Source organism: Saccostrea echinata, unplaced genomic scaffold (assembly GCF_033153115.1).
Source record: "Saccostrea echinata isolate AGI-Se365-2 ecotype Australia unplaced genomic scaffold, CSIRO_AGI_Sech_v1 ptg000013l, whole genome shotgun sequence".
NCBI lineage: Eukaryota > Metazoa > Mollusca > Bivalvia > Ostreida > Ostreidae > Saccostrea > Saccostrea echinata.
The window spans coordinates 6,590,003-6,604,295 of NW_026889762.1; the positions used below are offsets into that span (position 1 = coordinate 6,590,003).

Sequence of the window (14,293 nt, forward strand, 5' to 3'; positions counted from 1 at the left end):
GTGTTTGGTGGCAAAATTAACAAGAGGTACAAGAGCTTTGAATCGCTCTTCTGATAAACTGTACAACCTATCACTTCTAATTGAAGCCTCTAAGTATCCTGTATATTTAGATAAAGTCTTGAAATTCCAAATCGTCATCTTGACCTACATTTTAGATGAAACACTCTGAGAACCCAAGATGATTCTAAGCCCATTAGTATCCGAAATATTGAATTATAGTCATATAAATTGAAAAGTAGGTCACGGTGACTTACTTTTCAGTCAATTTACTCCGAGGACCCAAGATGCATCAACTGACAAAGTTTGATGATGCTAACCCAATTAGTACCCGAAATATTTAATTAGAGTGATATAAATTGAAAAGTAGGTCATGGTGCCCTACTTTTCAGCTGACGTTTTTCGAGGACCCAAGATGCATCAACTTACAAAGTTTTATGATCATAGGCCTTAAAATGTCCAAATTATGCCTCTAAAACGCTTTGAAATCGAATGCCTGCAAAGTTCAAAAAGTAGGTCACTGTGACCTACTTTTTAATAAATATGTTTTATGGCCCCAAGTTGCATCATCTTACAAGATTTAATGATTCTAAACCTCTCAGTATTCGAATTAATGACCTTAATTGTTTTAAAAAAGATTAGCCATAAAATTCAAAAAGTAGGTCAAGGTGACCTACTTTTTAGTCAACGTACTCCGAGGACCCAAGATACATCAACTGACAAAGTTTGATGATCATAGGCCTTAAATTGTTCAAAATATGCCTCTAAATCATTTTGAAAAAGAATGGCTGCAAAATTTAAAAAGTAGGTCACCGTGATTTACTTTTGAGTCAACATGATATGAGGTCCTCAGATGCATCAACTGACAAGATTTGATGATCCTAGTTCTTAAAATAAACAAAATATCAACATTATAATATAATGTAATTTTTGGTCAACTTTGAAGAGACCTTGAGACCATGCCCTTTGCCCCAGGGTGATTTCCCGTGCAAATTTTAATCTACAACATATCCTTATCCTTTTGTGTAAGTTGGTGATAATCTGCCCAGTGGTTTTTGAGAAGAAGATTTTTTAGCATTCAGTACTTTTGTTTCTATTTTCCTAATTATCTCCCCTTTTTTAAGGGTCACAACCCTAGTTTTAGTAAAAATGGGAGTTGTTGGGCCAAGGATACCCTGTAACAAATTTGACAATAATTGGCCAAGGGGTTCTTGAGTTATGGCCCATATTCTATAAAGCTTACACACATCGCACAAATGGCCATAGCATTAGCTCTTTGAGCCTTTGGCTCAGAAGAGCTAAAAATGGAAACCTCCACCGATTATTCTACTTTTCAGTTAATGCTGTGTTTTTCTTGTCGAATACATAACCTTTTTAACAATAAGTCTGCAGATTTCCCATCCCTCATGTGAGAAATAGTGCAAAATTCTACATTTCGTCTATAATATGATTTTTAAAACATTTGTTACTATAAATAGAAATGGAAACCTCCACTGAATGTACTGCATTTCAGTTAATGCTGTCTCGCTCTTTTCAGTCGCCTTATGTTAACAACAGAAAATAAGAGTTAGTCTGCAAATTGTCCATCCCTAATGTGAGAAACAGTGCAAAATTCTACATTTCTTTAATAATTTGCAGTATGTCTATTTTTAAACATTTGTTACTATAAATAGAAATGGAAACCTCCGCTTATTATTCTGCATTTCAGTTAATGCTTTCTTGTACTTGTTGTTCCCCTTATGTTATTAACAATTAATAGCAGTTTGTCTGCAAATTGTCCATCCCTAATGTGAGAAAATAGTGCAAAATTCTACATTTTCTTGATAATTTTCAGAATGTCTATTTTTAAACAATTGTTACTATAAATAGAAATGGAAACCTCCGCTTATTATTCTGCATTTCAGTTAATGCTCTTCTGTACTTGTCAGTCACATTATGTCAGTTACAGTTTATGACAGTTAGTATGCAAATTGTTCATCTCTAATGTGAGAACTAGTGCAAAAAATCCACATTTCGTCATTAATTTCCCATGTGTCTAATTTTAGACATTTGTACTATTTATAGAAATGAGAGCCTATCCTCAATAATGTGTGAGTTATTGTATTATCCCATGTTCTAATTGATGAAATATTGGTGATAGCAGTATGTTTATCACTTATGTTTTAGTGGAGCTTCTAAATGATAGAAAATAGTCATTTTTACACATATTATGAGACATGTCTATTTTAAGGCATTTGAAGCTATAAATAGAAAACGGAACTCCCTTCAAATAATATGCATAGTAGTTATTGGTGTCCAGTTTCTGTCATTAACATATTGACTTTTACAGTATATTTCTTAAATACCTACCAATGGCATCTTAAACTCTGCCCAAATTTGATTTTTTAGATTTTTCTGAAATATGTCTATTTATAGATATATGTTACTAAAAATAGAATTGAGATCCCACTCCAATTTTTTCATGAGGTGACACTCCTAATTCTGAAGTATAAAACACACATAAGATTTGAAAAATTTCCGTAGACAATTTTTTTTATTTAACCTTAAAGTTCTCAAAAAATACCAAATTTCCCATTTTTCACATTTTCAGAAACAATGTGATTTTACAGGACCTTTTTCTTAGAGTGGGAATAATTCTGGAATAACCGATTATATGCCCTGTATACCTTAAAAGTTGATGTTTTCTTATGATACAATGATTTGTGTTTGAGTTTACTACATAAAGACAAAAATGCATTTACATTTCCTCAATTTTCATGTTTTTATTTGGTCAAAAAGGGCCAAATTCAATTGACCCGTCTCCATGGCAACCGGGTGCACGTGTGAAACTTCTAACACCATATTTCCTAGTTTTGTGCCAAGATGCACCTGTGGTGCAAATTTCATCAAAATCGGAGAGATGTCGTTTCCAAGATTTTTTGGTGCTTACAGAGAATGCATGTTAAGCTGTGTATATTGAACCGTATCTAATCCCGTTAGTCCAGATATGCCTACATTCACACGTGTATGAACTGTTTTCTGTCTTAAACAGTAAGTCTACAACAATGAACCAGTTTTAATCAACAGATTTAAACAGAATTTCATGTGCAGTCAGCTTTTCTTCTAGATTTTCAATTAAATAAAGTTTGAGTTTGACAAGGAAACAAAAAAAGGGGGGGGGGGGCTGTAGCACCCGGCATGGGCAAATTATTCATTTTCAAAGTTTTTGAGCACATGCACGACTGCATATTATTTATTTTCAAGGTAATTGAAAACGGACTATTTATTTCTAACATTTTGACATATTATTTAGTTCGGAAATCTGTCTTTACAGTCAATATATATTATATACATTTATAGATTGTAGATGGAATTGTAGCTGTCTTAACCGTTATCTTGATTGTAACTTTCCCTCAAAAAGCGTTTTTACACATTAATGGAAAATTTATGTAAAAAGGAAAACAATTAGGCGCACAAAAAATAAAGTAATATTTTGCACTAATTGTGTGCACTTCTACCGATTACTTTTCAATGTATTTTTCCTAGTGAGCCGAACACCTAGGAAATCTATGTAAAAAAAATATAATTCCTCGCAAATAAAAATAATAACTTATTTTTTATTGCTTGTTTGGTCATTCGGTCAAGAGAAATTTTTTTGTTTGTTTGGTTTTTTAATGAAGCAACAGTGACAAGAACGTAAAAAGAATGGTAGACGAAATGAGAGCATGGGGGATTTATAAAATCAATCTCATTTGTTTAAAAGTATGATAAGTGAATATTTAAAGTAATAATTGTAAACTATTCAGTTAGGAAAATTTAAAGGAAAAAAAACCCACATATGTACGCTTATTCTTTAAAAAAAAAAATAAATACAGAAAAGCCTTTTATGGCGACGCAACCGAAATATTTTTTTTCATCCTTGTTATACAGTGTTTGTTGATATGTTCGATTTATTTCCAAGTTATTGAACCATAAGGCGATGGTGTACAAAATAAGATAATGAATAAATTTAGAGAACTAAAATTACTTTATTTTAAAAATTGAAAGTAGTTCATACAGAAAGTAAATCAAAAAAAGATACAGTTATTAAGACGACTAGTTACATGTAATAACAAAAATACAGATGTAAAAAAATGCTTGCGACACCGTCCTTCCATTTATATAAAATAGAGAGATTATAATAAAGAAATAAACGACTTTATGAAGTAGCCAATCATAAACTAAAGCGTACAGGCTCCGCCCACTTAATTTACATACTGTTCACCAAAGCTTACCGTACACAAAACGAACCGTTTCTTGCAAGGACGTACCGTACCGAGCACAAAGCGAACCGTACCGTACACAAAACGAACCGTACCGTGCAAGAAGCGTACCGTACCGTACACAAAACGAAACGAACCGAACCGTGCAAGTGTTGTAGTAGCACGTTTTAGGGTCTGTATATTTTGCAACATGTGCTTAAAAAATCATAAAAATTACTCGGGTAGCCCTAAATTTATTGTAAGGGGAGGGGGGGGGGTTCCTGTCCCCATGCAAGCACCTGTGACTTTAAACTAATGTAGATTGTGTCTCATGTCTTTTATACAAATATGCTTAATTCTGATTGATTGCAAAGATCAATTTTAGGCACTGGTCACTATTCTTCAAGAAATCACAAAGAAATTTAACAAATTTCAGTAAATTCTATCTAACGAAAATTAGATCTTCATTCCGCTCTGTGATTATGCCACAATTCATGGAGTATACTTTCCATAAAGTAATCATGATAGGGAGTGGTATATCTCCTTTATAGTGTAATACTTCAAATAATCCGATTTTGTGTGTTGCTGGTTGAGACATCTGAGTTGTGCCCCTTCCTTTGTCACAATGCGAGTGCAAAGCTGAGTTGAAAGCTGAGAATGGTCAATGCACTCTAAGCTAACTTAGAACTGTGCCATTACTTGGACAGTATACCACCTCTGCTCTAGACCTGGTGTATTCTTAGAGGAATATAAAGCCAACATATGTAGATAGTTTAGAAAGGTATTTACTCATACTTTTTGTTTAATGAGATTGCATGACTAAATATTTGAAAAAAAAAGTTGTTACATCTATTGTTACACAGAGGAATTGTAGGAATTGTTCATTAAAGACAGACAACTAAAGTTGTAAGGGTCCAATCACTATTCATCGGTGTCATTGAACATTTATGTGGGAATTCGATATAACTTGGTCAACAATATGAGTTTTCTTTGTAATATCCTTAGCTTTCAAAAGTTATACATGTTTGACAAGGGAAAGAAGAAATGTAGTTTATGAGATCATACATGTACAAAATAAGTTTGTCTGTTTGTAGATCATTCATCAGATTTATGGTGATGTGTTATATACACAAAAATAAATAAACATATAACTTTAGTTCACTCTGTCTTAGAATTAAAACCCTTCAATATTATATACAGAAGTAGTTGATGGAAGAAGGTTGACACCCAAGTACACTGTATTACAGTGTACAAAAGTGTCAAGCTTCTTTCATCAACTTCTTCTGTATATAATATTTAGGTCTTACACATGTACGCAAGGAATTCGCCAATCAAAATGAACTTGTATATAAAAGATGTGATAGACATTTTCTGCAACTTTCATTAAATTGCATTAACTTTTATTTGTCTTAATGGTCTTACGCAAGGAAATACCCAATCAAAATGAACTTAGTCAATTAATTTTTGACTCATGTAGGAGGAATATTATATCTTTATCAAAATTGCCCACTGAATTAAAGGGAACTCTTTTTTAGGTGCGCATTATGCGACTTCCTGGATGATGTGTAGTCTGTTTGTCAACATGTGAAACCCAGATTTTTCATTTCATGCATTTCAGGGTAGGTACATGTGTATTTACTGTCAATTTTCTTTCTTAAAAGCCGCATAAGGTTTATTTTTTCTGATCTCAAATTTTTGTCACAAAATCTTAATATAATATGATCTACCATATTGTATTTATATATCTTGATATCCCGCCATTGATTCTTAAGTTACACTTCTCCTTAGCCTTTTCTTTTATCCAATGTATAAAATAAATGCAAAGTTATTAATTACACTGCCTTTCATGTGTCCTAGATCTAGTAATTGTAATGTAATACAAAGTACGTGCAAATGTGTAGTAAAAGTTTTTCGACTGGATTTTTTTTGGAGAAAGATCTAGAGGCTACACACATTCTCTATCAAGAGTTGTCGTTCACGCTACGCTACCAACGTGTATTAGGAGTGTAGCGGGAACGACAACTCTGGATAGAGAATGGCTATACACTTGTACATCAGGATACTCTGCCAATGGCGGTCATCCAATAATAACAAGTAACGGAACAATGGACAGAAACCTAGTTTTCATGCATATTCAAGTATATATGTAGACATTTAAAACGTTCCTTTCATAAAAAAAAAATAAGCTCAAAAGGATTTTGACTATGATGAGCACATCCTATCAACCATTAATGCATTGTGAAATTAAAAGTTACATGTAATGGTATTCAACTAATTGTATTCTTATTATTCTAATGAAAATAATAATAATAATTATAATGATAATAATTTTATGTGTGTTTTTATCAGACTTTTTTGTGTCTCTTTTTTTAAAGAATATCTCCATCCAATCATTTAAGGAAGTGTTATTTTCCCGAATTTATCCAGGAAACGTATTAGTAAAAACGTTTTAAGAGTCAGTTTGCGAGAAAACTATGCAAAATACAAAAACAAAAAATCGTCCAAATGGAAGGTTGCGTCTTAGGATTTTTTAGTAGCTTAATATTTTCTACACAAAAGTATAAGTTAGATTTACTACAAGAAATTGTTGCACCTCCAATTTATTTTTAGTAAGAGCTCATTTGTATATTTGTTGAAAATCACACTAAATTAAATGGAAAATCTTTAGAAACTGATCGATTGAAAAAGTGACTTGATGCCACCAGTTTAATTTCAAATTTTGTTTTATTTAAAAAAATCATGGTGTCAAGTTGACGATGGAAAGGTTAAAAGCATCACGTTTATCACAAAGCTTGGTTGTTAGATTACCATTAACGTCTTTTTCTGGTATATATATTTCTAGTATATATTTTAAATTTAAAGTTCTATATTTGACTTTGTAATCCATTTGAGTTTTGGGAATTTTTTTCTTCGAAAATTGGCGATTTGTAAATCCCTATATCCCAATAAATTATTAGATCCCAAGCTTAATATTAATAATAAATTAAAAAATTGTAAAGATAACGGTTACAGTATATTAGGACAATATTATCAAAAATTTGGTTCTGGAAGATTTTGGCCATTCAATAGGTAAAAGTTTAGTCAATTCTTGAAAATTGGCATTGTGCCAATTTTTAAGAATTTTCTGCCCTTTGATATGCATATCTGATTTTGATAAATGTCAGTTTTAGGAGAACATAATCATATCTTACTTAAAAATAGCGTAAAGAAAATACAAATTTAATTTTGAGTAAAATAAATCAAATATGATTTTTACCTTTTTCCTTGAATTATTTAAGCGCATGTGCACTTTAATGCGCATAAAGTAGGTGGCGCTTCCTATGGTAGCCATGTTGGATGAAGAGGGAAATTTTTGGCTTTTTTTCAATTACATGTCATAAAGTCTAACTACTTACCAAATTTCATTAAGATATGATAACTTCCATTTGAACAGTATTGCATGGTTTTCTCGCAGACTGGCTCTTATTTTTTTTAATAAGAGTTTGACACAGGTATATGTAAATTTCGAGTGCTGACTAGGTTTTTGACCAGCTGCTCTATAATCTGTATTAAGTGTCTGACATTTCGTGAGAATAAACTATTCTTATTGCATTTTCAAATTGCTGATTTGTTCATAAAATTCAAGGACTGCTTCATGCCAATCTTACTTCAAATGATACAGCGACAGCGTATGCCCTGGAAGGACTTAAAGGATTTAGATTTTCGCTCCAGGCGCCGCGCCTGGCACTACAAATGAAAGTCACGTGTCTTTCGGTTTAGATATTAAAAACTGAGGTCCCATGTCCCGTGTAACCATTGGCACGATAAAGAACCCTCAATGCTCAATTGCCGTAAGTGCCGTGTATAAAATTTAAATTTAAAGCCTTTCAACGGTAAACGGTCAGGCATTTATACAAGTATGTGTGAAACATTTTCGACTGTGAAGTAAAACAAATACAATCAATCAATCATTTTCCGGACTACGGCCACCAGCTAACTATCAAATAATGACAGCTTGCACTAAAACTTCACGTCCGGATTCAATCAATTCAATCTTTATGTGTCATCTCCCTCGAGAGAAGACAAAAATCGTCATGACTTTACAGCATTCTATTAGAACAATGTCAGATGTTTATGTTTGGAGCACCGACGTATATTTCTTAAGCATCTGCATTGATTCTGTTTATTCTAGATCATAAGCCGGTAATTTAGCTTATTTCATTCGCCTAATGATTGCTTAAATTTTTGTTTGACGGAAACATTGATTCATATAAACATGGAATGAGGGAAACTTTGATCGTTTGAAATTTTGATTGATTGAACATTTTTTGCTTTTAACATTTGTGATTTGATTGATTGATTGTATGTTGTTTAACGTCCAATTCGAGAATTTTTCACTCACAAAGAGTCGCCATCATACACTCTTAAAGGGATTTAAATTTATATATACCCGACATACCCGATATATATACCCGACATTCAGAGCTATTGAGCAGTGATGGTTCTTTTTGATGACAATGCCAATCGTGACACGGAACCTCGTTCTAATACCCGTGACATTCACTTCCAATGCCGGGCGCTTGATAAAGGAACGGGTACTACCTATCTTTACCTCTTATGTATGACGCTGCGTTGAGAACGAGAATCAAAATCGGGTCTCCTGACCATGAAGCGAACGCCCAATCACTAGGCTACCGTGGCCGGTTTGATTTGATTGAAACATTGATTAAAATTGATTGAACTTAGATTGATTGAGAGTTTATTGATTTCTTGACCCAACATCATTACAATACAAGATTCGATGTAGATCATTGATTGAAATTCGGTCCAATTGATTTAATTGATTATATGAATATATGACAATAGAAAATAATTTATTTGTGACTATTGATACTGGCTAAAGACAAAGACTGTAAATACCGTGTTATTAAGCAATTATACAGAAATAAATACCAAAGTAAGATATTTTCATATGCACTAAAATTGCGGTCCCTATAAATAATAGGACCTATGTTTTCTTAAATTATTTATTATATGGGAAAAAAAAATATCTACAGCAAAACGCCACACATGCATTCCAAAAATAATGTCAAAAATAACTTTACAAATGAAATCTTCATCAGAACAAAAATAATTTTTGCATAGTCTACGATATAGTTAGTTTTTTTGAAATTAGGCAGCATGTACTGGAATAACTAGGATACTAATTCAGGTTAAATGTGTTCTCAAAATTACGTAAAGAACCAGCCTTTTAAATGAAGCATGCGACTGAAAATCAGCAATAGACAGAATTCACAAAATGTAAGTAAACAAATGATAAACACTCAAGCTTATGTACTGTTTTTCGTATTCTTCATTCGGATTCCCTTTCTTCTTGCTCTAATGCAAAATCCGAAAAAAATACCCAAAATTGCAATTAGTGCCACAGAAAGCAGGGCTGACAATGCTATAATTATCTTCTTTTCTTCAAATTTAGAAGTTGCCTGATAATCAGAACCCTTAGACAATTGATTTGCCCCAGTCTGTGACAGATAAGTGCCATTGTCACTATTTGCCTTAAGAAACGCTTCGTGCGGAAGTTCAATAAATGGCGGTCTTCTTATTCTTGGAAATTCTTTCTTGGAAAACGACATTGATTTAACGCAGTAATTAACTTCACATGATTCTGCCAAGGCTGCTAGATGCATGCTATAACCTGTTGGACAGGCATGGGGCCATAATTCAGAATTTGCAGAAATGAGATATGAACGTATGCTTTTAGTGTCGTTTTTATTACTTTTATTACCTTCTTCTTTCATAATAGCCAATGGATTACCCGACTTGCAACTAAACAGTCCAGCAAACGCTATTGAGTATCGAAATCCTAGTTCAAAGTCGTCAGACACACAAACTTTAATATCATCACCCATTGTGAGGGGATAAAAATAAAGTGGACATTCGTGTTCCTGGGTAAGTGGATTTTCTATCGTACTTGTATAAATTCCCCCAAAAAGAAAGCCAGCGTGATGATAATTTTGACCTGTACCTACACACCAATATGTTTCATAGTACGCAGTGCCATATACATAATAATATGAACAGCAAGTTGATAGCCAAAGAAAACCACACGATGTACACCTTTGACGAGTTTCTGAAGAAGAAGTGTGTCCTTTTAATAGAAAAACGGACTCATATCCCTTTGGGCAAGAAAAGACCCCTGTTAATGGGTTTTTCTGTCGTGTACATATATTTTTATACAACTGTCCAGTCTGTGTGCATTTTTGGTAAATCCCCCCGAATGTATAGTTGCCAACGTCATTTGAACATGTCCCATCATCAAAATTAGCCATATATGAAAAGTTAGGCGAGTCAAGTTTTGTACATCCACGGTAAGTATTAAACCTGTAGTATTCTTCCACTGCCGTCCTCACGTATTGAAATGTAGCATATACGATAGGTGGTGAATATTCTGGAAAGTTACGCCAGTTGATCAATTCATAAATCGGAGAGCCGCTGCGATCAATTGCAACAAGATTGTCTTTCACTTCCGATGCCCAGTCATTCAAGGAATAGTTGTTTGGCTTAAAAATTGGTCCTCCTTGGGCATGAACCAAACTACTCAGTTTATTTGTTTCATAGTTTCGTATAAGCTCTGACGATTCTTCATATTTGCTACTTAAAAAGAAATTGAATTTTCGAAGAAAACTTGTCCTTGCTGCAGTGATAATTTTGGTTCTGTCTTTATTCACACTCTTCAAAAAAGATGATTTGATTTCATCGACTTGTGAAACAACAGCTCCTGCATCGACGCTAGATACGACGTGTGTTCCAAAATCTCGAACTAATACTTGACTTTCATACTCAGCTACGGATGAGAAATTCTTTTGTATATTCTCTGCAATGTTTTTTATTTGCTGACGAAATGCCGGATTAAGTTGTGACGTTTGCTGAAGCTTGGCTGAATAACGGATATATCTTGCCTGTACACGAGTTGTTACAGCATTGTTCGCAATCTGATTCTTCTTAACTCTTTCTTTTTCAAAAGAGAAACTACCGCTTATTTGTAATTTTCCATTAAACCCCGCACCAACATTTATTGAAGGTGATGTCGTTGAAGTATATTCAGACCAATGATGAAAATATTCACCTTGGACTTCTACCTGACTTGTTTTGATGGGGACAGTGAAAACATTGTCTGGTATTAAATAATTGCCATCATCTGTTGTAACGCACTCGGAATAATTAAAAGAAACAACTAGTCCACAGACCTTATTTCTTAGATTATCCCATCCTGACCCCGGTAAAACTCCAAAACGGGTAACACGTTTTCCCATTCCTGCAAGGCATTTTTTGGCATCTCCCGACTTAGCGACATCTAGTGTATAAGAATCTGACTGTGTTCCAGTCACAATGATGATAAGGAGTAAAATATAAACCCCAACCAGAGCAGTGTGTGAAGACCTTTCTGTCACCATTTTAACATTGTCTGCGCACGAGCGAATCGGCTTTTAAATACCAAAAAATATTTCGTAATATGCAAATTTTTAAATGGCTTCCCGGGTATAATAATTTTAAACAAGAAGTTTAGTTTTCTTTCTCAACAACATAGGGTTTTGATGTTTATATATAAAGTATCTGTTTACAAGAAAAATTAATATTAATTAAAAATTAACGATCATTACATTTCAGATGATTAAAAACTGAGATGCAAATTGTACTATTAATTCATAGTGATGAAATATGAATATTTTTGGAACAATTCAACTATTTTTGAAATATATTTGGAAATACAAATTGAGAGCAGAGCAAAGTCAGAATTTTTTTTATTGCATAATAAAAAAAAAAAAATGCATTAAGTACAAATATCTTTAAATGTTTCATAACAAAATTATTGGAACACTTTGAACAAATCCAATTAACAAAAACCAGAGCTGTTGCAGAAAAACGCGAATATTTTCAATAATATGTGCTTCATCAACATGATAAAGTTAGAATATCTCTATAATGCAGTTATTTTTTCCTCAGATCAGTTTGATATCCTCTAAACACTAAAGAGTTCTAATCTTTTTGTATCCTTTGCAGTTTGGGTAATCTGGCTTTTGAAATGGAATAAAATGAATTTATATCTCCCTTATTTTACTCAATTTTTAATCAATCCAACCATACTTAACAATTGAATTGTCGAAAATAAATCAATTTTGCACTGTATTTGCATGTATTTCTCCCACTTAGTGATTTCTATTCACGAATACTTTGTTGTCCTCGATTTTTTTTCTCTGGGGTAAATGTCAGGTACCTTATGTTGAAAATTAAATACCGGTAGTTCTATATAAGTTCTATATTTGCACTTAATACAATATAGTTTTCTCAAAGTCCAAGAAGAAATTTACATGAGTGGATAAAGGGTCCTTAAAGGAATCTCCTTAAAGCCTATGACTTTCAAACATAACTCGTGATGTTTGTGAATTTCTTCAGGATTTTTGTTCTTTAAATCTTTCAAGCAGTAGTTCTAATCTGCATTTAATTTTTATTAATAACTAATGAGACTAATTCGCACATTATGAATTCATCGAAAATTTGTAGAAAAAATTCCATAAGTAGACAATTTTCGAACGCCTATCATGAATCCGAACTTTGCATAGTTAAAGGAAGTTCCGACCCTGACTAAGCGCTTCTTATTTTGTACATGTATTATTAGTCCAACCTTCTTTGAACCCAATTTTTAAGTATAAATCAGTGTCCAAGATACGAGTTTGTGTTTTTCCATTTCTTGCATCTCTTTCCTCGTATGTAAAGGTGTCATACTCCGTTAAACACAAAATTTAATAATAATTTTGTGAGCCACATTACCTACCGAAATGACCACTTAACGGAATGTGTTTGTGCATATAACATCATACAGTTGCCGTTTACAGTTTTGCTGTTAAATTAATGATTTTAAAGAAATTTGTACAGAAGAGATATTTAAATTTAATAAAGATTATTTTATGAAATATACAAATAATCACTCTTAATTGACGGAAGTTACATGTAAGTCATATGGAAAGAAGAATCATTTAGGTACAACTTGTTTAAGCACACCCACAGGAAGTGAACTGTGGTACAACTTAACAAATTCCTCAACTTCCTCTTCACAATTTCCCGCTGAAGCAGTCACATTGTTAGTTCCAAGTATAGCTAAAAACCCACCCACCCAGCCCCCTTTTTTCTGTAATAAATTATGTCAAAATGTTATACAATGTTCACTTTAACCAATGCAACAGTAATCTGCGTCCAGTTTTTCATTTTTCAGATTCACCAAAAGTTGAGTCGGGGATTGACAACACCAATCGGCATCCAAGACGATAAATCTTAACAGCCAGACCACCGAAGGGAAAACTCCTAATCCTTGTTCAGGACCCTATAATCATGAACAATTTTCTTTTCAAACCTCATTTAGTGACACAAATCAAAACTTAAGATCAACTATCCAAAGACTTTTAATTACATACCCTTAATCTGTCGCATTGTCCTCTTTTGTGTTTGGCGGGTCTGGGGGGACCTAAGGGGGGGTTTTCGGGACATTTCTGGCCTGTGTTTCCCCCATCTGTCAACTAAGACAGAGGGCAGTTGTTGTTTGTGGGGAAAGTATTACCCCTTATGTAGTTTATGGTTGGGGTTCTACAAGTTTAAGCCATACTTGGTGCCCCCTTCACCTCTTTTAAAAGGAGGGAAGGCTCACAGTCTGGAGTACTCAGTGTCAGTAAGTACTATCGAACCAGGGAGCAATCTTCTGGAAACAGGGTAAACAGATATGTCCCAGGCCATTCCCGTCCACATGCTAGTTGTCAAGCATTGGGACTTCACCGGCACTTGTGCTCAACACAAGGCCTCCGTCATGCCCGTTATGCACCTTTGTGTGTTGGTATTTCGGCCGTAACCCCAGACCTCATATAAGATTTGGGGACAATGTGGCCATTTATGTCCATTATCCGTAGACTTTACAGTGACTTTACAGTGAATGTTGACAATTGTTGAATTTGAAAATGTGTGACTATAATAATTGGTGTAATACTACTGTTTCCAAGTTAATAAATGTTAAATGAACTTATGAGTTTTGTTATACATTCCTCAAGGCA

At 33.5% G+C, this 14,293-nt stretch overlaps 1 protein-coding gene across 1 annotated transcript; it reads right to left on the reverse strand.

Moving 5' to 3' along the window:
• Nucleotides 1–8,938: 8,938 nt before the first annotated feature.
• Nucleotides 8,939–11,650, reverse strand: LOC133186295 (macrophage-expressed gene 1 protein-like). Its single transcript, XM_061321516.1, has one exon. It carries the CDS (start codon nucleotides 11,648–11,650, stop codon nucleotides 9,527–9,529), a length of 2,124 nt encoding a protein of 707 aa, XP_061177500.1. The 3' UTR covers nucleotides 8,939–9,526.
• Between the last annotated feature and the right edge of the window lie 2,643 nt (nucleotides 11,651–14,293).